General features: G+C 37.3%; 1 protein-coding gene across 1 annotated transcript in view; it reads left to right on the top strand.

Moving 5' to 3' along the window:
• LOC149819543 (Zn-dependent exopeptidases superfamily protein) overlaps positions 1–23,291 on the top strand; it is a 53,407-nt gene extending 30,116 nt beyond the window's left edge. The window contains exons 7-13 of the mRNA XM_089984273.1: positions 685–849; positions 4,376–4,901; positions 4,985–5,141; positions 12,717–12,826; positions 15,180–15,292; positions 21,538–21,898; positions 22,692–23,291. Of these exons, the coding sequence (XP_089840399.1) occupies positions 685–849; positions 4,376–4,901; positions 4,985–5,141; positions 12,717–12,826; positions 15,180–15,292; positions 21,538–21,898; positions 22,692–22,996 (1,737 nt within the window). The 3' untranslated portion in view covers positions 22,997–23,291. The remainder of the gene's footprint in view (positions 1–684; positions 850–4,375; positions 4,902–4,984; positions 5,142–12,716; positions 12,827–15,179; positions 15,293–21,537; positions 21,899–22,691) is intronic.
• Positions 23,292–27,561: the final 4,270 nt, after the last annotated feature.

Raw genomic sequence — 27,561 nt, 5'->3', positions numbered from 1 at the left:
GTAGGTGCCCCAATTACATACACATATGCACACATACATACAAACATACAACATCAGGTAGCTTCACTGGGACCAGCAGGTCCTCAATGTAGAAAATCCAATATCAAAGGTCCAACCTTTTATGTGAATAAGAAAATCTGTTTTCCTGTAGCAAGTTATCATGGTTTCTCTCATGTGCAACTAAAAGTTACTGTGGCCACCATGGCTGAGTAAAATCTTGAAGAACCTGCAAATATTTGTACTGGAGACTTTGCTCATGAAATTTTCTAGCTCCGTTTTCCATCTATTATCATTGTCATTGGCAAAAGGCTATTGGTATTTCTGGAAGAATTGTAGTTTGTATTCTTTTCTATAAGAAAATCTGTTTTCCTGTAGCAAGTTATCATGGTTTCTCTCATGTGCAACTAAAAGTTACTGTGGCTACCATGGCTGAGTAAAATCTTGAAGAACCTGCAAATATTTGTACTGGAGACTTTGCTCATGAATTTTTTTTCTAGCTCCGTTTTCCATCTATTATCATTGTCATTGGCAAAAGGCCATTGGTATTTCTGGAAGAATTGTAGTTTGTATTCTTTTCTATTCTACCATCTACCAGTAGCTTGTACTTCATACTTTGTTGTTTTTGCTTCATTTTGAATATTTTTCTATTTTATGTATTTAGATTTCTCCTTTTGTCAAATGCAGAATGACAAGATGAAGCTTTTGAAGGCAGGGTCTCTTCAGCATCTTGGGGAAAATATGCTTCCCTTTCTACTAAAAGCTGCAACATCACCTTATCTTCCTAAATTAAGAGGAGAGAAAGTTGAGGAAGAAATGAGCAAAACCCAATCTGTTTTCTTTGATATTTTGGTAATATAAACCTTTCTTACTTAATTACTGACGCGACTTCATGATCATTCCAATGTATGTGGCTACCATCTATGTCACATGGATATGGGTAAGGGTGCAGGCACAGAGGGTACGACACGGCAATTTAAAAAAATGTGGTTACGGGGAGACATCTATATATATTATAAGATATTTCACATACAAATTTCAAAGAATCAAATTCCAATAACAATAAATTAATTTAACATTGTGGAGGAGGGAAGAGGATAGAGTGGAGAATGAGGGAAAACGAGAGGGAGGGGTGGTAGGGTTTATCAGGGTCAAGGTGGGGACCAAAATGGCCACACCCTTTGATCCAAACCAAAACACAAAAAAAAAACTGTTATTTGGGTCGGGTTATGGTTGGACCCAACTTGACCCAACACGTAAACGCACCATGTCCATTGAAGCGTTATTTCCTTGCCATTTTCGTTTTTGGTGAGCACAAATTTTAGTTCTTTCTTGGTGCCATCAACCAAACCCCATAGACCCTTTTCCCAAATTTTATGTTTTACTATGGATGCCCACATCACTTAGTGTCATTGAGTCTCACGGGAATGGTAACGATGACTTCTCGTTCATCCTCCATCGATACAATAGAAGAAGAGAGATAGAGATAGAGAGAGAGAAAGAGAAAGAGAGAGAAAGTAAAAGCCGGATTCTTTTGGACACAACGAGCCCACGATCACACGATCTTCGATCTCACATCCACACGAAAGTGCTTCACAATTATCACTATACCGATGGCCCTGATACCTTGTAATGAACTCAAGGAGTCTCCACACACCTCAAACAAGAGGCAAATATGAACTAACAAGGGATGAAAACACAATAGCCACTCAAGGGCTTAAAAGAACACTCAAAACACATAAAAAATAGTCTTTATTGATAACAATACACATGCACATAAAATGCATAGAGATACAAGGGGAAAGAGGTCCCATTTATAGAGTTGACATGAGAGAGAGGACAGAAAATAGCTGTTGGGGAGCTCCCAGCAGCTAGAAATCTAGTTGTTGTGGAGCTCCCCAACAACTAGAAGGCCAAGGACAAAACTGCCATTGGCCAAAGCCTAAAATATCTAACTAAATGAAAAGAAGAAAAAGTAAAAAGAAAAAAGATTAAATCTGTCCCTAATGGACAGTGCCCTATTATAGAAATACCTTTATTGGGTATTCTAATTACAAACAAGAAAAAAGTACATATATACATATATACGAATATGTATATATGTATATACACATTCTAACAAGAAATACTAAGAAAAAGACCTATAAGTGTACCTTAGTATACTTAGTTATATAATACAATGCATATTTCTTAACAGCTAAGTCACAGGGACTTGGCTAACTGTGTGCCGCACTCGCGTTGACGCGACGTGGGTGTGGCACCCGGTGCGGTCAACGGGACCCTGGGTGCAGTCAACGCACCCAAGGTCATTTGTGTACATTTTTTGAACAAAAAAAATGAGGAGGGTCGAGGGAGGGGAGGTGCTAAACACCGCCCTCCCTGGCAGACCCAGAGCCACCATGATAGTGGCTCTGGTCCACCGACCTGAGAACAGGAGGGTCGAGGGAGAAGGAGAAGAGAGAAGAAGACTCGAGGGAAGGGGGGGTTTACCTGAGAAGGCCGCGGAGGGCGCTGAAGTCGCCGACGGACAGGGTGCCCACGGGAGGGGGGTCGACTGTCAAAAAAATGTCGTGAGAGAGAGAGGGAGAAACAAGCAGTGGGGCTCGTTGGGGTTCCGGTGACTAAGGGAACTTGAGAGGGAAGGAAACCGAGGGGAGGAGAGGGTAACAGAGAGAGGGAGAGGGACGAGCACAGGGGGGGGGGGGGGGCTATCGGTCGGCGGCTGGAGGTCGGACGAGAGGAGAGACCAGGGCAGGCGGCGGAGGTGGGGAGGGTTTTCTTGAATGAGAAAACCCTAACCCCTCTCTTGCTTTATAAAAGCAAGGGGTGGGATATCCAGTTTGGGTCTGGGTCGGGTCCAGACCCGACCCGGGTCTGACCCATTTTTTTAAATCCTGTTTTTTAAAATAATATATATATATATATATATATATATATATATATATATATATATATAATTTTTATATTTTTGCCCACCCCCACACCCAAGTTTTTTGAAAATGCTGCACCCCCGCAGCCGCAGCCGCAGCTGCACCCATGTGACATAGCTTAACAGTGTGTGGGGGAGTTGAACAACTTTGATGACAAAGAGGAAAAAATGGGAGGCAGGGAGATCTTGTTGAGCCTTATAATGGATGGAGAGAAGAGTTGAACAACTTTGATTTAAATGGAAAGAGGGAAAATAAAGGAGAGTCTTAAGAGTAAAATAGTATATTTCACCTATTAACTCAGCTTGGGTTAGTGATAACCCATGTTAAATAGATGAAAATTGGTTTTTGATTAACAGTGGAAAAGTTTAGGTGTGTTTTTTGTCACGAGCTGAATTAAATGCTTTGGTGTGCCACTTATGGGCAAGAGAACACTTAGAGAATAAGACCTCTTATGGGTCAACACATGAAAATACAAGAATAAGCCACTAAGGGCTGAGAACACTCATAAAATAATAAATATTATCTGGGAATAATCCCTTCAAGAAGTGCTATAAGGAATGGGGGCTAACCCCATATTTATACACATTGTGGAGGCTCAAAGGAGTCGTTGGGATCTATCCAACGACTCTTTTGGGGGAGTTCCCAATAAGCCCTTGAGGCTGGGAATAATTACAAGAATAAGAAAATAAAAATAGAAAAACAGAAAAAGGAAAAATACATACAGAAATTGTACATATGTGAAAAGACTAAATTGCCCCTAGGATATATATATATATATATATATATTAACATATTAACATTTTTGACATTATCCGAGGTGTGTTTTTGATTATTGTCTACACTTCAGGTGTGATTTTGAAAATTTCCCTAGTAAATGATGCATTCATGAAATTTCAGGTTATGTGGCTGTAGTTGTGGACCTACTCACCTTCAATATGAGAATGATCAACTGCATTTTTCTTCGACAACAAACTGACTTATTTTAATCTGGATCTTCTGCCTTATGTGTTTAGATATTTGTATATTTTTTCTTTTTATTGCTTGTAGTATTCTTTTTTTATTAGAACTTATAGAATGAGATATGCATGATGCAGTATTATTGACAAGTCTACATGCAATTGTGTTATGTGAGAATTAAATCACACGTTTTGAATGTCTTTGGGATTTCATTCTGATCTGTATTATAAATCAGATATTCTCGTTAGCATTTCTATATTCTTTCAATTCTCTATTCTCCAGTTTTTCTTAAAAAAAGTTGTTATGCTGAGCGATGTAATTTATTTATTTTTTAATTCTTTTATTCATTGGTCTAACAATATTCTTGGCTGAATAAAATTGTGTGATGGATACCTTCAGTTTCTGCTTCAGAATAGTGTTACATTCTTAAAAAAAGTTTTGAATCGTACATATTTTGCTTCTGATGATTTTGTTTGTATTTCTATTTTCAGGGATCTTACATGGTTGTGTACAGTCAAAACTTTGCAACTATGTTCTATAATTCTGTGATAATGCAAGGTCTTCTGTTATGGATGGCATCACTATTTATGGGTGGTTCATCTGCTGTGAAATCATTGTGCCTGTCTTCTTTAAGCACCCTTTTCATGTGGATGTTTTCACTTGGCTTATCCATGCTTGTGGCATTTCTGCTGCCACATATATGTTCCTCTCCAGTGCCATATGTTGCACATCCATGGTTAGTTGTTGGCTTATTTGGTGCTCCTGCCATAATTGGGGCACTAACTGGTCAGCATCTTGGTTATCTCATCCTGCAAAGATTCTGTTACAAGGTTTATTCCCTGAGATTTCCTCAACTACCTCCTGGTGTACAAGTTGAGTTAGTCAAGTGGGAGGCTCAAAGATGGCTATTTAAGGCAGGCTTCTGTCAGTGGTTTGTTATTCTGATATTGGGAAATTACTATAAAATTGGATCTTCCTACTTGGCCCTTGTTTGGCTTGTTTCACCTGCTTTTGCCTGTAAGTTCTCTGCCTAAGTAGCTAAGTAAAAATTTCCATGCAGATTTCTTTGAGAGTTTAACATCTTCTGTTTGAATGCCTAGATGGTCTTATAGAAGCAACACTATCACCTGTGAGATTACCGAAACAGCTGAAGGTTGTAACGTTGGTCTTGGGGATGGTTGTGCCAGTCTTGATTTCTGCTGGTATTGTGATTAGATTTTTGGGAACATTGATTGGTGTTATGGTTCGCTTTGACAGGTAAACATTTTTGTCCTGAATTTGGCTGAGATATGCTTGTGAATTCTATCTATTTAGTTATTTTTCGGATAATATCATTATTTTGTTCTATAGTTGCAAAGCAGCAGATCTCATGCTCTACTTTCTCTAGGAATTGTTCCATGTACTGTTCCACTGTACAAACATATGATGTAATGGTTAACTTGCACTGATTATTTCTTCTGCTTTTGGTGTGGGCCCCATTTCCCAATAAGACACGGAAGAAATAGACCACAACTATTTCTTCCACTTTTCTACTATTTATCCTTGAAAATTCTTCCTTGGATAAATAGTCAGCACACTGCTAAATAGCCCTTAGTGATTTGGTGATGGGGAACCACAACTACCTTTCATGATTTTGTGATTCTTAACTGGAATTAGTCCATGAACAACTAAGGATGACACTTGGAAGCATTTACTTGTGTTAAATATTTCTGATCTTCTGAAATATGGATATGCCATTTACTTGTCAGCTAGGAAATATAGGGCATGCATCAAATCACTTGTGCATGTTCAAGAGCACACATAGCAGGTGTACAATGCAAATCTGTTATATATACTGTTTGCTGCACAAAAAAAATAACCAACAATCAAAACCAGTGGGGTTAACCGTAGAAGCAGAACCAATATAGTCAAATTCAAAGATATTAACTAACCCAATTGTACAACCAACATAGACGAAGTGCAACCTCTTATATGGGTAAGGTTTTTAGTGACTAGTTTCTTCCTTGCTTTTGACTTATTTAATTTATCTTTTTTATAGTTTTTCTTTTTTGTAATAAACTAAGCATGAAATAATGAGTTGGTTTAGTTGTTACCTCCTTGGTTCCCTACGATAAGTGGAGGATCAAACTGTAGAGTTACTGAAAGCTTCTTGGATAGGTGGGAAGCATGCTTCCTAGAAGCTTGCTTCAAAAGTGCGGTAGTCCTTTATTTTGAAACTTGGTAGGAATCTTGATTCTCCCATGCTTCTTCTATGCTTCCTACATGCTTATTTACATGCTTCCTGTATGCTTCTCGTGCTTCTTTTCATGTTTTCCATGTGCTTTTTCTTATGGATGCACACGAGCTGAGCTCGAGCCAAGCCTAGCCTGTTTGAACTTGGCTTGTTGCTCACAATGGTTGTTCAAGCTTGAGCCAAGCTTGAACAACCGCGGTTCAAACTCCTTGAGTTGAGATCGAGCTAGGTTTGAGCAGGACAATTTTCAAAAGTTGTTTTGACAAGAGACGGGATGGGATTTGAAATGGACTGATTCCCATTCAAGGCAAACAGCTAAACCACTGGAATAAGATGTTTTGTTCTGCCCACTTAGTAAACAATTATTGTTCATATCTTTTTTTTTTCTCCTTTACATACACATATAAACCAAGCTTAATCGGGTTAATCAATCTTCGAGCTTGACCGCCTAACCAAGCTCGGCTTGTTTTATTTATACCAAGCATGGGCCCTTGCTCAAGCTTGGATCATTTAGTTACATAGACGAGTTCGAGCTAAGCCCAAACCGAGCCTAAGCTAGCTCAGTTTGTTGTGGAGCCCTACTTCCTCTTACGTTTTCTACTCGGTTTGTCATGTGTTTTCTCTAAATTGGTAACCATCATTTTTAGATTTTGACAAATTTCATTATTACACTAAAAAATCATGAAATTTAAGAATAGTCATTTCTTATTTTAGTTTTATTGGCTTTCTGTTCGGTTCCCGTTTGATTCCCACATCATTTTTTTTCGATTCTCATTTCACTTTCAAATCGATTATTTGTTTCTCGCTTATAAATTTTAAAATGCCTTGTTTCTTGCTTCTGATTCTCATATCGTTACCTGCTTTTGCTTCCGATTCTCATATCGTTACCTGCTTTTGCTTCCTAGGCTGGCAACCTTCATCATGCTCCTCTTTTTATCCTCTTGATTTTCCTCTAATATTAGGATTGTTTTAGGTTTATATTAAAAAACATATTGGGGGCCCATATCCAACTGACTTTTGCTAGATCCAGCTGTAACCGATCCAATAAAATTTGGACAGGTATGAAATCAAGAAAATTTAGACCACTTGCGTTAAATGAAAGTCATCTTATTGTTGGCACTTGTTTTTGTTCCTCACCAATTAGGCTTTGTGACAGTGAAGGATGCTTGCAAGACTGATAGAAATTGTTTTGTTGGATGCTGTTAATTTTTCCTGTTAACATTGAGTTTGGTTTCACTGAGATAAATCCATTGAAACCCTGATTGATTGATAAAAACTTTTGATCTAAACTTGTGAAGATGTCTTGTTATGAGGCCTGATTTTAATTTCTGGTGGACCATGTTAAAGCTATTTATTTTACTTTTTAGATGCCCTTTATGTGGTAAAGTGCCTGCATGTTCTTTAGTTTTTATCATGTCTGTCAACTATATTAAATGTTGTGTTACCCAAAACGTGTTAATTTTGACTTATTATCAGCTCATTGGATTGTAGGAGGCCAAGGAGTTTGGTGCATGATGTTGGCAACTTTCATTTTTTCCTTATTCCTTGCTTTGAGTGTTAATTGTATGTGTGATGTGTGTAAGGAAATGAGATCCTCCAACAAAGTTCACCAATTCACCAAGGTGGACACACAAAAGAGCCACAACTAGATCCACCAAATTACCAAAGTGAACACACAAAGAACCACAAAATAGGTTCACTCACAAAACCTACAAATGGGAAAACAAAAAGAGGCTCACTAATTATAAAAATAGTATTTTATTGATGTCAAACCCATGCAAGAAGCATTACAAAATGAGAGGGGTTTCACCCCTATGTATACACACCTTGGGAGCTCCATAGAGACGTTGCAGCAGGTCCAACAACTCTATTTAAAGCCGTTGGACCAGCCCCAATGACTCTTTTTGACTAGTCAACCTTGTGTTGTCTAGTCCAACTTGAACAGTGTTGTGAAAAGCGTTGAGGCGTAGTGAGGCACTCCACCAAAATCTGAGGCGAGGCGTAAGCCTCGAAGCGCAAATTATTAAAACTTAAAAAAACTGTAAAAATTATCTAAAATTATAAATAAATAAGAAATGCTTTATTGATGAAGCAACAACCAACAAAAAATAAAAAATCTCAAATAAATACGGAAAAATATGAGATTAACATGTAAAAGTAACATTAATGCAACAACTTGATCTATGTATCTAAGAAATAAAATATGAGCATTCATTCAATAAAAAATTAACATTAACAACAAAATGCATATTAGCACTAACAACATCATGTCATAATTAGAAAATGCATGTTAACATTAACAACTAAATGCTAATATATTTATCCAAAACTCTTCAAAATGAGAGTGTTAACATTCATAATTACAACTCAAAGACCCCAAAAACATATAAATGGCCATACTTCTAATTAGGGCCTAGGCTCTTCTTGTGTCTCGTCATTATCAATATTTAAGTCTTCAATGTCATCATCTGAGGAATCCATATAAATAGGTTCTCCTTCATATTCATTCTCTGACTCTTCATCATGTGCACTTTCTTCCTCCACGTCCTCAGTAACTTCTTTTACTTTTCTTTTTCCTTTAATAAAAAATTATGTATTAAATACTTATGTAATTAAAAAATACATTTATATTCATAGCAAGGTAAAAGGAATATAGCTTTACCTCAATCTCTTGAAGACCGGGCTTGCCTAGAACCACTTTGTGAATCATGAGGTGAAGTGACTTTTTCAATAGGCACATGCTCAATGGTATTTATGTCGAAGTTCAGATCCAACCATGAATCTTTCAACCAATTGAGATCACTAGGCAACACTGGATCTTCCTTCTCCACAATCCACTCATCATCTAAGTCTATATGATCTAGACATATAGTGTCTTTGGTAGCCCTCCTCCTCATATTTCTCTCTTAATTTCATATTGTACATTACAAAAACGAATGCATTCATCTTCTCTTGTTCAAGTCTATTCCTTAATTTTGTATGTACCTATAATTTCAAATCATTGATAATCAATTATAAGATAATTAAACTTATAAAAATGTATTTCAAAAATAAAATACAAAGTCATAAACCAATGAGAAAGTATTTCAATTCCTCTCACAGCCCGATGCACTGCACGTCAAAATTAGAATCCGAATTACAAAATTCATCAACTTAGGATTTTCGTGCCCAAATGAACTCCACCAATCAGCTGCATTCAAATAAAACAATAAAAAATTGATAAAAACATTAAGAATGTCATAATTAACAAAAACATAAAAAAATATTGACAAATAACAACATAATTGCAAACTTACCAGGACTTTTTAATTTTCTTGTTGTAATAGCCGCCTCTCTACCAAACAATCTCTTTGCCTTTTTAAATGCATCGATTTGTGTTGTAATTTTCAACCGAATATTTGCATCAAAAACCAATTTTTCAACACAATCATAAAAGCCACTCATCACTTCTCCATTCGGGTTGAAGTTGTCAGCATAATGAAAATGTGGATTTAAATAATAGGCAGTTGCATGCAAAGGCTTATGAAGTTGCAAGTCTCATCGTCTATCAATGATATTCCAAATAGGTTTATATTTTCTTTCAACCTTATCAAAGTTTGAAGCAATTTCTTCATTTGCTCTAGCCATTGTCTCATATAAAAATCCCATAGCAGGTTTTTATGCATCAACTAATCGCAACACTTTCACGAGAGGCAGTGTAACTTTAATTGCATATGATATGGCAACCCAAAACTTATGATCATTAAGAATAATATAAAAAATTTTTTAGCATCAGATTTTTTATAGTAATTAGATGATCTAAAATTTGAAGATAAGAACATCGACTTTAACTCTTTCTTATAACATTCAATACTATGAAGTGTGAGATATGTTGTGGCGAAATGAGTAACGGTTGGACATAGAAGTTCTTTCTTCTATGTGAACTTTCTCATTAAATTTAATACCCATGCATGACTATAAATGTATCTTGTAATTTTTTTTGCCTTTTCCACTGTATCTTTAAAAATTGATATCTTTCCAATATTTTCTAACATAAGATCCAAACAATGCGCTGCACATGGTATCCAAAAACATGTTTTTTCTGCTGTTAACATATTTCCAGCTTCCACATAATTTGATGCATTATCTGTAATGAATTGCACCACATTACTTTCATCAACTTCTTTAACAACTTCTTCAAACAACTTACACAAATTTGCACCAGTTTTTTTCATGTCGCTGATGTCAACGGACTTAAAAAATACTGTCCCAGATGAACTGTTCACAAGAATATTAATTAAGTTTCTTTCTTTTCCATCTGTCCAAACATCTGCCATAATGCTGCAACCAACCTTTGGCCATTCCTTTTTGAACTCTTTTAAAATTTCGTGAGTACAATCAACTTCGTCCTTCAAAATCCACGTTCTGATCTCGTGATAAGGTCGTTTGAACTCTCGCCCATAATTTGCAATAGCTTTTACCATTGCACCAAAATATGGGCTATTGCAAAGATTAAATGATAAGTCATTTGCATAAAAAAATCTACCAATGGAACAACATACATTTTTTCTTTCATCCCTTTTGAAAGCAGTGTTTATTGTGGTTTGTCGTGCTTTTTTGTTCACAAAGAGGTACATAGGACCACCTGTGCTTGTTTTTGCATCACTACATGATCCACTGGTTTCTTTATTCACATTATCGCCGGTTGATCATCCAAAATAAACACTTCTCCCGATATCCAACTTGTTTTGTTTTTCTTTTTGTTTCTTTTGCTTCTGATCCTTTAGATGATTCTGAAAAAATCTTTTCACATCAGGTGAAATTGCTTCACACATGCTTACACCATGTTTTGTGCCAGCTAAGTGATGCTTTAACCTATAGATGCCTCCTGTAGTCTGTTTATGACAGTAATTGCAAATCACATGTCCTACGAGTTTGGGATCTTTAGTGAGATTTGAAACTTTAACTCCATGATCCCATCCCACATCTTTTCCCATTGTTCAACTGCAAAAATACATATAACAAAATATATATTAACAAAAAAAAAGATTCATATTCAATAAGAATTAATATATATATAAATTGAAAACTAATGAAAACACAAACACATGAAGTCAGTGAGAACGAGAAAATTATTAGTTTAATTGTTTTTATTTAGGAACCAATTTGAATTACTTGCCACTAAAAGGAGAATATAGAAAAAACTAACAATGTATTCAATGTGAATGATAACAGATCATGGGCAAAGCTAAGTAAACCCTACCAGATTACACATCTAGTAAGCATTGAAGTTGCAACTCCGACCTCAATGAATGTGAATACGTAAGGTTAATTCAAATATAAACAAATTTTATGAAATAAAAGACATAGTTACAATGCAAAGATTCAGAGTTTTTTCCCTTGCAGTAAGGGGATCCGGGGGCTCCACTGGACGCGGGTCCTGCTGCGCGGTCAGCGGGTCGTAGGGGGGCAGCGCCCCCCGAAAGATTTTTTTTTGGGGGGCTGCCGACGTTGTGTTGGGACGTTGCAAGTTCGAACCCCAAATGGTTTCTAATTTGGGGTTCGAACCTTTGGCCTGCTGGAGAGATTGAAGAGAGGGAGGCAGGGGGTCGGGGTTATCTGGGGTCTGGCAAAGGTTGCCGGCGTCGCGGCTGCTTCCGGCGAGAAGGAGGAGGCCGAGAAGGGAGAGACTGTGAGAGACGAGATAGAGAGGAACTACGAGCGAGGGTGAAACTGTGAGAGAGAGAGGAAGAGACTGTGAGAGACTAGAGAGAGAGAGGGGCTGCGAGAGAGAGGGAGAGAGAGAGGCGATAGATAAATTAGGGCCCCCGACCCTCTTTAGGGTCGGGGGTAACATTTTTATTTTGGTCAAATGAGGGCTTTGACCCTCATTTGATTAGCAACATGAGGCGTGCACGCCTCACCCTGAGGCGCGCCTCGCCTCGAGGCGTATGCCTCAGAGCGTATGAGGCGTACGCCTCGATGGTTTTACATTTTATGTCTGCCCCTCAAGGCACAAAGGCCCTCGCCTTGAGGCGAGGCATGCTTTTTGCGCCTTGAGGCACGTTTTTAATAACACTGAACTTGAACTAAAAAACGAGAAAGAAAAGAAACTAAAAACTAACCTAGTTACATATATATATATATATATTATATATGTATAGAAATACATATATGTCTATATGTACATAATACATATTTACAATATATGTATATATACATTTTAACAATGTGCTGATATCTCTGTTTGGCCAAGATAGAGCTCATATATTGGTGTCTTTTTCTTTGCCCTTTTCTGTTAATGACATCATTGAGACGTATGGTCTTATTGTAATCTCAAAAATGTTGCGTATATTGCACCAATTACTTGCCCATATTACCTTTAGATTTTGCAAAGATTTTCTGGTGGGATTTTGTGTAAGGAATTCTTTGGCCGAGTTCATGAGAACAAGAGTATATGATTCACCTGCATACTTGTTAGGACCTTTCTCTATTTATATCAGTGCATCTGTTTTTCAGAAATAATGCTGAATGTTATTCCAGATGTTGTCCATTAAGTTTCATAGTTCTATTTGGTTCGTGTTTGAGGTTATGCTGATTCTATTTGAAATGTAAATTAGGAACCCTGGCAGTACACCTGAGTGGTTGGGGAGTGTTGTGATTGGTGCATGTGTTGCAGCAGTTGTTTGCCTCATGTTTGTGTATCTACTTTCTTATGTGCATCCTTCAGGTTCTTACTTTACTCTGCAGCTACTTCGTCTAAATTTATCCTTCTTGTTGTTTCAACATTTATATAGCCAGGCATTTTATTTGGGGGCTGGAGTCTTCCAAACATGTTGCATCCCTTATGCTCTTGCTTTTTCCTTATTATCTGTACATTGATGCTGTATTGCTCTATTCTATGCAATTATTAGACCAATTTGTGCTTTATGTCATGGAAACTCCATTTCTTTTGTGTTTGGTGCTGGAACGTGGACCAAAGACAGACCGAGTTTGCAAGGAGTCACAGACAGGCCTGCAACCCTGACAGTGGACGGAGATTCATGGTTGTATTAGGGAATGATTCCCTGACCGATACTTGTGTTTATTACGAGAAAGATTTTAGAGAAAACTTATAAGGGAAACCAGAAAAGTTACTTCTGTTTTTCATTATATAGTTTAAATTCTTGTAAGAAGAATCTAGAAGAAACTTGCAAGGAAAAACCAAAAAAAGATTACTTTGATCCTTTCTGTTATATGGTTAAGTTCTTTTATAGGCTAGCCGAGCATTACAGGCAACTGTTGAAAGACCAGCATACCCTTCTAAATAATACACTGTACACAACTACAATCATTTCTATGCTTCACAGTGAAGAGAACTCTAGATTGTGTCTACCCCCTAGTTTGCCTTAGGCTACAAACCTAAATAATGTCCATGATGCATTCCTTGGTCTATGGCCTTGAATCTGTCCCAAGCTTGTGTCAGTAAAATCATTACTCATGCACAAATACAAGATCAATGTGAATTCATCTTCCTAATTTGTACTAATTAAAGATATTCCTCAAACTTTTTATGTTTAGATTGACTAAGAAAACCACGAAAATACAAATCTTCAGTTATTTCTGGTCTGCACAGCATGAAATCCGAATCCTCCATGTGTAAGCTTTCTTTGAATAAAAGTAAGGTCCTTGTTGATTCCTTAGATTTGATTTCTTACTTGGTAACCAAGATTATCAAATGTTGTCTTTTTTGGATGGAAGTTGTCTTGCATGGGGATATTCTAGAAGCATGGCTTGACTTATTTGGTCATGAGTTGTCTTGCATGGGGATATTCTAGAAGCATGGCTTGACTTGATTGGTCATGATGCGAGACTCAGCCATGTCGACCCAGCGACTCAGCTGTGCTTTGTTACATGGAAATAGTAAAAGTAGTATAAACAGAAAATGATGTATGCAATGGAAATTTTTTTGATATAAAAAATTTAAGTAAAATCTAGTGATGCAATAGTATGTAAGTACAGTATGTATTATGTAAGTACTAAAAGTACGCATTTTAGTATGTAGTTTTATTAAATTTATGAGTGACCAAAACCTGCATATCAAACATCAACAATCAGCCAAAATAACTATTCATATGCAATCAACTATCATGAAATGGCCATTTTGTTTGAGCTTGTGAATTAATAAACAATATTACAAATGGTAAATGATAGTAATTGAAAAGCTGAAATCGTGTGCCTTAATGAACGTCACACCAGAAAAGGGTCATGTATGAGTGAAAAATGTATACAATGGCAGAATTTTTTGTCATATCAAAAGTTTGAGTAACATCCAATATCACAATAGTATCTCAGTATCAAAAATACAAATTTTAATATGTAGATCCTTTATATTTATGACTAAATTAGTACATCAAGCATCACAATCAGCGAGTAGTCACTACACATACAATCAACTATCATGAAAATGACCGTTTTGTTTGAGCTTGTGGTATTAATAAACACTTTAACAAATCTAAGATGGTAAGTGGTAATACTAATAACTAAAACAGCTGAATGTTTACACAAGATTTGTTGAGAATATGGTATTAGCGTGAGGTCCAGATTTACGCATGAGGGGTCCAGATCCAAATCACGTCAGATCCAGATCACCCAACATGATCACGCCTCTTGTGTTCACGTCTAATGTGATTGTTGTGTTTCCTTAAATGCCCCTCATTAATCTCTTATGTATTTTATGTAAATGAGCGGTATTTTAGTCGTGATGTATCTTAATTGTAAAGTTAATATGTAGTTACAAGAGAAACACGATTTTCCCCATTGGGAATCGTGTGTTCAGCCCAAAACCGTCCTCTTTTCTCTCTGCAGGGAATTCAGAAACCCTAAATCTAACTAAATCTAACATATGGTTGGAAGGGTTATAGGAGAAAATGTGGTTTTTGACTTATTTAATATTCAGATCCAGCTTGGATTGTACTATGTAATTCTGTGCATGCTGTATTTCACGCTGTATTTCACTCAACCTGTTTCTATTATCAGGTCCTGTCTATGTTTTTCTAGTTTTCTCTTTCGGACAAGAGTTGAGCTTTTTGGTGGATATACAGGTGGGAAACAATCTGTTATTATGGTGAATGTGGCTTTGTTCGTCGTTGCGCTTGCTGCAGTGACAACCAACCTTTTACCTCCGTTTACTGATGATATTGCTAGAGCGGTCAATGTGAGTTCCATCTTTTTAACCACAAGAGCATACTGTTTATGGGATTGCTTTCTGGTCTAGCCTTGGTAACCAAAGTTTTATGTAATGTTGCTTGTCAGGGTTGGTTTTATTCAGTGCCATGGCTGGTTGATGATATTTAATTTTATAGTATTTCAGAAATTGTGAGAATAATTGGAGTGAAAAAGTTTCCATTCCATTTTTTTTTTGTTTTCGAGTGTCATGGTTTGTTGAGTTTTACTTTTTTTAGGTTTTTGGTGAGAGAGTATGGGAACGATTGGATTATAAAAATTTTCATGCCAATTTGTTCCTTGTGAAAAGAAGTCGTCATTCATGACTAGGTCTGGATCTTGGGATCCAGACCCAACTCGGTTTTATTTAAGCACATGTTCATTAATGGCATATTGTAATTTTAACCTGTTGTGTAATGGGTATTTTTGTACCCTAATAGTTGTATCAGCATATACTTAATGGGAAGCCAATACCGCTGACCCTAATTGGGTTTTCTGCAACCACCAACATTTCTCTCTCTCCTTTCTACTACTCTTCTTGTGATTGAACGGTAGAATACCATTTTCTAATATGGTATCAAAGTTGAAGATCCAACCTTGAAGATCGTGTTCTTCTTATGAGCATCCAACCAAGTTTCTTTGTCTTCTTCTGAGGTATCTCTTTATCGATTCATATTATTCCTTTCTTTTATTCCACAATCCAAAATCTTGGATTTGCTCACGTTAACATTCTTTCTTTCCCCTGATTTCTTCTTCTCTTATGGTTCTTCCTTTCATATTGCTGCACCTGACTTCACCCAAACAACAAGTTCACATAATCACACAATATCGGATTTGATATATGCGTGATTTCAAAGGTTGAAATCACGTCAAACTCGTTCTTTCTGTTTTTCCAAATTGACGTTAGATCAGTTTCTGATCTGGACGTGATCTCAGATCTGTCATGATTGATTGATATCACTTTTGAACTTATTCCCCTCTCTGCTTTGGATTTCTTCTCATTTGGAAAAGAAAACACATTATTCTCAAAGTAACGTGCTTCTTACTGATTGAATTCTTATTTTTTTTTAGAACAGTTTTCACAGCATAGTTTGGTTTTCCGCCTCGGGTCTGCAGATTATTAAAAAAAAAAAAGGCAGTCGAGTTCTCTAAAATTCAAATATCTGTTCTGAATTTTTATTTTGTTTGCTCTAAAGTGAATCTTCTTTCTGGTCTCTTACTCTTTCTTGTTTTCGCTTCCCATCGACTATGGATTTATTTTCCTCTTCTCAGTCTGGTCTTTTTTCCAACTTTTTCAGTCAGCTTGTGTTTGAGAAACTGAACAATTCTAATTTCCTAACTTGGAAGAGACAAATCATCCCATTCATAAGAAGTCAAGATCTTTCTGGGCATCTGGACGGCTCTGTTCTTGTTCCTCCAAAGTTCATATCACAAGAAGGAAAGAATGGAGAGGGTGACACTTCTATTACCTTTGTTAGAAATTTAGAGTATATATCTTGAATGAAGCGAGATCAGATCACTTCCACTCTGTCACAGGAGGTGCTTGTGGCAATCCCAGATGACTACTCAGCTATGCAGTTATGGTATCGTCTTGTTCAGATGTATTCTCAAGTTTCTCAGGCTAGAGTTCTATTTTTAAAGAAAGAGTTTCAAATGCTGAAAAAGGATTCCATGACTGTCATGGAGTACTTAAACAAAATAAAGACTATCACAGATCAGTTGGCCATCATGGGTTGCTCGGTGAGTGACAAAGATATGATGCAACAAACTTTGAGCAGGCTGGAACCCGATTATTATATGATGGTTACTTATTGTGTTTGCCAGACTTACCTACATTTGAAGACTTTCGTGCTAAATTCTTATGGTATGAGATGACTTTGAAGGGATTCTCTGAAGGTATTCACACTTCCATTGGAGCACAAGATGTTCTTGTCACAGGAGTTACATATGGTCGAGGACGTGACAGATATGAATCTCGAGAAAGGGGAGGTCAAGAGAGGAATGGACAAGGAACTCATGGAATATTACCTACACCCAGTATGCCTCCTAATTTGCAGAGACAGAGGACAATACCTACTTGCTTTTTATGCAACAAAAAGGGGTACATCAAGGCAAATTGCTGGTTTAACCCTCAAAATAAATAAAAGCAATTAGAGACAAGAAAGTGAACAAATACATTGAAGAATAGTGGAGAAGTCAAATAGTTGTTATTATTTGTCTTGGCTGAATTGAATTTCAAACAGAATGATCAAGGCACTTGGTATGTTGATTTCGGTGCAACCACTCATATCACTGGTGATGCTGGTAAACTCCTAAATCTTGTTCCTTATGTTGGTAGAAATAGTATAGTCACTGGAGATGGGTCTCACCATTATATTTCGCACATTGGAAACTCTGTAATTCCTATGTCCAACTCTTCTCTTGCTTCTTCAAATGTCATTCATGCTCTTAATATCAAGAAAAATATTGTTTCTGTGTCTAAGCTTGTAGATGGCATTAATGCTTCAGTTGAGTTTATTCCTTTTTCTGTTCGTGTCAAGGACCTTCACACGAGAGAAACGCTCGCTGAAGGAAAACGACAAGGGAATATGTACGTGTTCTAAGAAAATTCTTCCACCCGTGTTTGACTTGTTGATTCCACCTTGAAGCTCACATCACCATCTTCTTCAGTTCCTCCTGAGAGTGTTTTTAGTCTTTCTGAATGTATTGAACCAAATCTTTGGTATGGTCGTCTGGGTCATTGTAGTAGTCATTTTATTGATAAGCTTGTTTCAAACAGTCTTATTCCCAAGTCAAGTCTAAATTTAAGTGTCGATAATAAAAAATGTTCTAGTTGTCTTCAGTGTAAAAGTCATGTTCTTCCATTTCATTCCATTAATAAAAGAACTTCAAGACCATTTGAAATTATCTGTTCTGATGTTTGGGGTCCGACTCTAGTTTCTTCCATGTCTGGCACTAGATATTATCTCATTTTTGTTTATAGCTATTCTCGATATACATGGATCTTCTTTATGAAATGTAAATCTGAAACCTTCAAGTTATTTTAGAATTTTCATTCTTTTGTTCAAAATCAATTCTATGAGAATATTATTTATTTCCAATGTGATGGAGGGGATGAATTCTCTTCAAATGACTATTAATTTCCTTTTGACAAATGAAATAAGTAGGCGGGTGTCTTATCCTCATACACCTCAACAAAATGTGATTGTTGAATGAAAGCATCGTCATATTGTTGAGAGTGCAATGAGCATGATGCATGATACCTTCCCGTTACCCTCTGGGCAGAGGCTTTCCATTCAACGGTTTATGTCATGAATCGATTGTCCATGAACATCTTGGAAAACAAATCACCCTATTTTTCTTTGCATAGTGTGCATCCAAATTATCATGATTTGCGTGTATTCTGGTGTGCATGTTATGTTCATGTTGATAGTTCAATGCGGCACAAGTTTCAGGATAAGGCCTTAAAGTGCAGATTTGTGGGGTACACTGATGATTATAAAGGGTACATATGCTATGATCTTGTGAGCAAGCATATCAAAATATCCAGGAATGTTGTATTTGATGAATTAAATTTTGACCTGAAATTAAAGTTTATTACCCTTGGTTGAACTCAAGCCTCTTTTCTAGTGTTGATGATGTTTGTTCTTCAAAATGTAATCAAAGAGATGAGAGAAACGTGTCTGATGCTGCACACAGGACTCAGGAAAGTGTGATTTCTAAACCACTATTGGCCATCGAAACATATAAAGGCATTGTTTACTCTCGACGTGAAATGGAGATACTCCCCAGCTCTAATCAGGAGATGAATTCTTCTTCTGTTTCTATTCCATCCCCTCTTCACAGAAGGCCTACCTTGCCTCAACATCCTATTGATAGGTGGGTTAGTTATGAGAATTTCACGATGGATTTTCAACTCTTCTTAACCTCTTTAGGTAAGGAAGATCAACCCACAACATTTTATCAAGTAATAAATTCTAAGAGATGGATTGAAGCTATGAATGAAGAAATGGAGGCTCTTCATGAATGTGGCACTGATATTGTCCCCAGACCACACGATCAAAATGTGGTTGAGTCAAAGTGGGTGTATAAAATAAAGTATAAGCCGAATGGTACTATTGAGTGATACAAGGTTAGACTGGTTGCCAAAAGCTTCACAAAGGAGCAAGGACAAGACTACGATGAGACCTTCAGTCCGGTCGTGAAAATGGGCACTATTCAGATCATACTATTATTGGTTGTTGAGCATCAAAGGACTCTCAGTCAACTGGATGTGAAAAATGCATTTCTACATGAAACTCTGAAGGAGGAAGTATACATGGAGCAACTCACTGGGTACGCATAAGTGAACTCCAAAGAATACATGTGCAGGTTAAAGATAGCTATATATGGTTTGAATCAGGCATCTCGATCTTGGTTTGACAGTTTTTCTCTTGAAGTAGAAAAATATGGCTTTAGTCGGTCTCTTCTTGATCATTCACTTTTCATATTCAAAAGCAAAGATATAGTTACCCTGTTATTGATATATGTAGATGACATTAACATTAACTCTAATGGACATATTGAACATGTTAAAGAACTCCTGAACCATAGATTCAAGATGAAAGATCTTGGCAAACTGCTATATTTTCTTGGAGTAGAAGTTGACAGGACTACTGAAGGCATGACACTTACCCAACATAAGTATACCATTGATGTTCTTAGCAAGGCCAGTATGACAGATTGCAAGCCTCTAAGTACACCCAGTGTACTTCATCAGAAACTCAGTTCTCAAGATGGAGATTTGTATGAGGACCCTATAGGATATCGCAGGATAGTTGGAATGCTTCAGTACCTTACCTTCACTCGGCCTGATATTGTCTATTATGTTAATCAAGTATTTCAGTTCATGCATGAACCACATATTGGGCATATGGAAGCTGTTAAACGCATTCTTCGATATTTGAAGGGAACTATTAGAGATGATCTGTACAAAAAGTGTATGCATGGCCATCACATGCATGAACTTCTTACTTACACAGATGCAGATTGGGCATGAGATCCAGATGAGCGTAGGTCAGTCTCAGGATACTGTGTTTTCATTGGCCTAAATCTTGTCTTCTAGAGCAGTAGAAAACAAAAGGCCATAGCTAGGTCGAGCACAAAAGCTGAATATAGATCAATGGCAGCTGCTAAAGCCGAAGTAACATAGATCAGGCACCTGTTGACAGAAGTAGGAAAATCGATATCTAAATGCATTCTCTTATGTGACAATCAAAGTGCTATCAATATGTCTTTTAATTCTATCTACCACAGTCGTGCCAAGCATATTGAAATTGATCAACATTTTGTAAGACAGAAGGTCGAAGAGAAGGAAATTGAACCAGAATTTGTTCCGATTGCTAATCAAGTTGCTGACTTGTTTACAAAAGGGCTTATCAAGGACAAATTTTGGATGTTAAAAGGCAAATTGTTCATGGTTCAAAACCATGTATAACTTGAGGGAGGATGAAAAGAAGTCAGTCATTCACGACTAGGTCTGGATCTCGGGATCCCGACCCAACTCGGTTTTATTTAAGCACATGTTCATTAATGACATATTGTAATTTTAACCTGTTGTGTAATGGGTATTTTCGTACCCTAATAGTTGTATCAGCATATACTTAATGGGAAGCCAATACCGCAGACCCTAATTGGGTTTTCTGCAGCCACCTGCATCTCTCTCTCCTTTCTACTCCTCTTCTTGTGATTGAATTGTAGAATACCATTTTCTAACACCTTAGTTTTGTGCTATGTTTACCATTTGGATATCCTGACCTTCCAACATGTGCTTATAATCTTAAAACCTCTCCATCTTACACCTTGTTTTAGGTGGTATCTAGATCATGTTTCATTAGGCATGGATCTGTTTTTGTTGCCTCATGTTCCACTAGTTTTCATCTATTTTTTTGCATATATTGCTGAAGCATATCTGTAGAAATGTCCAATCAGGTCATCAGCTATTTCATTATTTAGGTACTTTTTTTGTGTATGTTTATATTTTGTGAAACCCTTGCTGTTTGAAGTTGCATCCAGATTTATCAAATCAATACTTTTGGTGTCCATGTTCATATTTAAATCAAGGAACTGGCTCCAATAACATGGTGTATGTATTTTTATTGTCTCCTTTTCTTCCTAGGTAATTTAGCTTTTGTGCAAGTGTCAAACTGTAATGTATGACTATCCTTTTCCAAACACTTATATGGTTACTGCCCTCAGGTTGTACACGTTGTGGAAGCAACAGGAAAATATGAAGGCAGGCAAAATCCAGTATCATATATTTCTTTATCTTCTTTGACTCCTGGAAACTTGATAAATGAAGTCAACAGTTTGAAAGATGAAGGTTTTGTGTGTGGAAAAGGAAGAACTGTTGATCTAGTCACTTTTACTGTTCATTATGGTTGCGTGAGTTTTGACAATACTGAAGCTGGATGGAGTGAGTCTGACACCCCCATAATCCATGTTGAAAGTGATACCAAAGAGAAAGACAGAGTAACGATAGTATCAATTGATACAAAAGTATCAACACGTTGGTTTCTTGCTATCAACGCAAGAGAAATTCAAAACTTTAAGCTTGAAGGTTTGTAAGGGCCCTTGTGAGGCTGACTTTTAAAGTCCATCTGTTTATATGCAAACTATTTCTTAATCCTAATTACTGTAGACCATAGTATGTATCTTAATTTAGGTTTAACCATTGCTTATTTTAATTATGTCTACTAGCAGCAAGCTGTAAGCATAATTCAGCTCTATTCTTGTTTCTATTCTATTGTTCCTTATAGTTGTATTGCCTTGCAAGAACTAAAAGAGGGACTTTTTCATTTTATTTGTTGACCAGTTCAAGAGAGTTTTTACCCAATAACACACTTGTTTGAAGATTTTTTTTTCTGTACATAATTATATGATTAATGCACCAAGAATTGGAGTTTTGATTTATTTGCCCGTAAATAGCCAGTTTTTGCATTCTGATATTCTAGAATTCTTGGTATTTAATTAGTTTACACTTGCTCTTCTGATCTTATGGCATGTGAACCATTAATTCTTGGAATTTTCTTAGAATAATGGGAAAGATCTCTGGCAATTTAATATTGTTAGCCCACTTACACTATCATAAAGGGGTCAGTTTCTCTCTAGCGTCACTGGTACCATGCACTCCTTGTGTTGCTGTCCATGTTTGCCTTCCTATTCGATTCGTGTACATGTTCATATTCTTGGTTGCTTTCCACGTAGCTGAAGCATTTGGTTATGGTTAGTCTTTCATCTTGTTTTACGAGGTATAGAACAGCTGATGCTCCATTTCGTTCATTCAGTAGAGTTATTGATGCTTAATATAGAAAGCCGCATATATAGCATTCTTAAACGATTTTGTGTTGCAGGAAACTCTCAAGAATTGGTTCCACGGAGTGATATGAGTGATGTGGATGGGTGGCATATCATACAGTACTCGGGTGGGAAGGACTCACCGACAAGGTTCAGCTTAACCCTTTTCTGGTTCAAAAAGGGTACATATTCGTCGACTGCAGAGCCCAGGCCTCTTTTAAAGCTAAGAACAGACGTCAACAGGGTTACACCCAAAGTAGCAGGAGTCCTTGAGAAACTTCCTTCGTGGTGCTCACTGTTTGGAAAATCTACCTCACCTTTCACGCTGTCTTTCTTAAGCGGTCTTGAGGTTGATTTGTAGGTGTCAAAGCATCGATGGGCTGCTTCATACTGGTTGGCAGAGGCTATCATTGGCGTAACGGCTCCTTATTCATACTGGTTAGTGAAGAATATGGTTGGTCTAACGAGGGTTTGTGGTAAAGGGGCCAATCTGTCACCTCTAGGCCAAGAAACTAAATTAATTTTGTACCACAGAGTAGCTGTTTTTAAAGAATGAACAAGTCATGCATCTACGTATGAGAGAGAGAGACTGCTCAAGTTGATAATACCTCACGTTGGAGCTGAGTCGTAATTTGTGAGGCTTTTTTTCTGCTACATTTTTTCTTTCCTGAACTTGCTTTTCTTAACGTACAAGATTTTTCTGCACCAATCACAAACACCAACAGCCTGTATAGGTTGGTCATATTGGATGATTAACGACTGGACCTGCATGGGTGTATGGTGTTGCCACATTGTGCCGAACTTTGTTCGTCACCAGCTCGCCATGTCGCATGTGCTGTGGTGGTGCTTTGGTGACATGCACATTGTTATGTAGAAAGCTCATGCCGACAGCTATGGCATAAGGCAACACAACATGCTCATTAGCATCTGTGTCACATCTCAAATGCATGTGATCAACTTCATGCTCCATGGCCTCTTATGCCACTCGTGATCACGTGCCATGCTTTTGGGGCGTTATGGCACTCACGGCTTGTCTCAGCTTTACGTTCATAATCGGCTTGTCTCAACTTTAGGCATTGTCAAGTATTCTCCTCCACAATCATATGTGGAGAACATGTTTGTGAAGTCAGAACATGAAAATGAGCAATTTCATTGGGTGATGTTTCGCTGTTACTCATGTGCATCTCAAACATTGTGCCTAGGTAACTTCGTGCATGTTGAGAAATTTGGAGTCAAGATTGAAAATTTGCTGACACGTTCATATGTGAGGAAGACCTTTTGTTCAAGAGTTCTTTTGAGAATTTGGTCAAGTAAAAAATTTATAGTTTTTCAAGTGTTTTTTTGGGTTCCTTTCAGTGGTGCTGGGATTGCTTTGATAACACTTATATAAGGGACCTTGACTTGCATTGGTATTCAACCATGTGGGCTTGGCAAAGTAACCCTTATATATCATGGGTACAACATCAGAGTGCATGGGGGGTGCCCATGAGGATGCAATTTTTTTCCCGGGTGTTCCTAGCATGTGTGGGGTCTTCTTTTGCCGCTCGCTATACTGACAAACCTTGCACCCTTGTGAAGGGCTTATCAAGTGTATGTGATGATTTTTTTTGCTAGAGAGTTTCACTACATCAAATTGGCAACTGGTGTTGGGGGGTCAAAAGACTTTTACTGCAATGAGAGATCTTCTGCCGGGCTCATTATATACCCTATGGGGCCCACAAATTCCAAGACTTGATGCTTGTCTTGTTCAGTGCTTCTGTGGAACTCAATGTGATCTTAAGTTTGTGATGCTAGTTCAGACGCATTGTTGGCTCTACGACTCTCAAATGTTCGTGCGCTCTTCACAAAAAAAGTGACACCCGTCCTTCATTGCATTGATTTCTTATATGTCAAAGGCATTGACTTTAAACACTTTCATTGTGCTAAGCATGGATATCCACGACTCTTCATTCACTTTTGCACTCTTTAAGGCTTATGTCGCTCATCACCCCAAAGCTTTTGCACTTTTATAAGGGTGAGTTGTATGCTGATTATGCTGTAAAGAGTTCACTAAGCACCTTCTACGCACAGAAAAAGAAGGGTAACTTTTTTTCTGTGACAACTGGTATCAGAGCATTCCTGTTAGTTTTGGTCACTTTCATTATTGTCGAAACTTGAAATCAGAGTCTACACCATCTTGGCTTCATCAACTTAGCGACCCCGTTCTCTACAATTGTCACTTAAGCTTGTTTTGCCTAGATTGGCTATCTCTACTAATATCAAGTTTTGTGCATTCCCCCCCCCCCCCCCAAAAGTCAATTCGTGCCAGATTGATACCTTAAGTGTGAGATATGATGGAGTTTACCACTCAAAAGTTCATTTTCTGTGTCAACGATACCTGCAATACTGATGGAGGCAGATTGTGATGCAGAACACCCAGCGAATAAGAGCTTTGAAGACGAGTCAGATCCTAATCCAACTCTTTGGACCCGATCAAGGCATCATTACCCGAGACTATCCAAACCCATTCAGGACATCTCTGGTCCAATTGGATCCTCAGAGTAACTCGTGTCCATCAATATTTGCATTGTTCTATATTTCGATTCCATTTTGACAAGTGTAGAATCACATTAGAAATATTACTTATTTTTTAAGTACCAGATTATACGGATCCGAATAGTTCTAGTACCCTGTAGGATTATTTTACAGCACTAGAGGGTGTATGGGGTATTTTGGTAGTTTTTTATTTTTTATCAGCATTTTATTTTAATGCATTTTTTAGCAGAATCTAGATTGTAAAAAGTTTGGATCTTGCCCAAGATCCAAACCACGTTGGATCCATTTGGCACCATTTCAAGTGGATAATCCAGACCCTCATTTGAATCCTAATTTGCCTCAGAAAATCAAATGGTTGTTGAAGGGTCATAATAACTCTTTTCAAATGTTGTAAACTCATTGGTCCAAGAAAAGGTGGCACCTCATTGACTCAGTGAGAGGTGAGCTTCTTGTCCATATGCGTTTTTATTTGGCCAACTTTAGGTGCAATAAGAGTTAAGATTTGTTTATAATATGCTCTCTCATTGGCCTCAAGGGAGGCTGCCTCTCACGTGGCCAATGGGGAGCCTTGCTCTTTTCCGAGCCCCTTAAATCCCAGCAGAAAAAATGGTGGAGAGGTTGGCTGTAAGAAAAAAAAGTTTTGTCTGCAAGTTTTTTTGTGAGAAGGAAAACTTGAGTTTTTGGTTTTGAGCAGCTCTTTGGTGGTGAAGATCGAACATGTAACTGGGTTATGTTTGTTCTTGTTCAAAGTTGCTGGACATTTGAGAAGCCTACACCTTCCTACTGTTCGTGAACTTGTGGTGGTGACTGCAATCAGATAACATCGTTCAATCTTGAGCTTCATTATGTTGTTGCTTTCTTTTATTTCATTTTTGGTTAAACTGCATTCAAGAATTGTTGTTTAAAGTCCATGAATGAAATTTCTAAGGTTTTTAATGTTAATGGTTGATTTCAAACTGGTTTTAAATTTCTGTAAGTCTTGGTTTACTTAAGCTCAGTTTCTGTTACAAATCACGTCTCTCATTACTCGTGTTGTCTGACATGACCCTAGTAAATTGACCGTATCATCCTGGATACTAGTCGGATTTGGGTATTCTTTAACTTTTTAGAAAGCTAAGATATTGACCTTCAATATTTCTGTTGACGTCTTTGCATGATTCGATCATTTGTGACCTTAAAAATCATTGTGAATTTCCAAATGGATAGAACACTTATGTAACCTGTCCTATAGAGAACACGTCTGACAATGTTCCGTATTTCTCAGTTATTTTTTAATTCTCTGCATGAAATCTTGATTAGTTTGTTTTTGTGGAAAGTGAAGACGTGGGTCTATAAATTTCATGTTTACTATTTTTGTTGAATAATCTTGTAAGTTACTAAAAAAGTGTGATCTTTCTGCATCTGTCACAAAGTCATGAAACAAAAATCCTGTTTTAGAATCTAGACTAGGCTTTTGTGTTTCTCAAATATCCTGATATTCTTTGCAATATTTATAAATCTGAAACTTGATTTAGTTAGCTAACATCTTGCTGAATCTTATTGCTATTCTGAGATTTACTTGATTCCATCATCTGAATGCCTTAGTCTGATTGCATGTTTAGAATTTTAGTTCGCATTTTACAACAGTTAAAACATACTATATCACGAATTCAAAAATTCATAGAGACTCGTAGAAATACCCCAAAAATGCAAAACTTAGTTTTTTGGAAAGATCTTGGTTTGACCTTGAAATCTTCTGTTTGGAGTTTTCTGAAACTCCATCGTCAGAGGGTCCAAAAATCCTCTCGATCTGACTGCCTGTTGCATTCGGTTAGTCTGTTACACACTAGTGTAACTAGTCCAGTTCTGTGCCCTTGGATTGGACAATTTAGGTCCGATTTCTATGGTTTTGGATTCGTTGGAAAGGTGTGTGTGTCACACAACCTTCTCCTTTGGACCACCTCTGTCGAAACAGAGTGCTCGGGTCCCAAAAATTCTATTTTCTAGAGTTCTTTTTGGGCTCGTCTTCGTAGTAACTGCTTCTGCGCGTGTCAAAATCCAGTTGGATCTTAGATCGTGGATTGACTCTTATGCTGAGTCTGCATCATTTGGTATCAGAGCGAGTTTTTCAATTTTTTTTAGTCTGACACAATTCTCAATGCTGTGGGAGGTGAATTTTTTTTGAGATACCATTCACCATGGGTGGTCGAATGAGAGGTTGAGGTCAAAATGACTTTAATAGGGGAAATGATGATCGTGATCATCGTTATGAGGTTCAAGATCTACAAAGATAACTCATCAAGGTTAATCGCTGAGTTAAAGAATTAACTCGCCAAATGGCTGAAAATGCGAGAGTTCAAGATCGGTGAGCTGAGTGAAGTCCATGCAGTTCTCAAAGAACACGTAAGACCC

Source organism: Nuphar pumila, chromosome 13 (genome assembly GCF_984573655.1).
Source record: "Nuphar pumila chromosome 13, dmNupPumi1.hap1.1, whole genome shotgun sequence".
Classification (NCBI taxonomy): Eukaryota; Viridiplantae; Streptophyta; class Magnoliopsida; order Nymphaeales; family Nymphaeaceae; genus Nuphar; species Nuphar pumila.
Note: the sequence above shows the minus strand (reverse complement) of the source record. Positions and strands in the feature narration are given on the sequence as shown.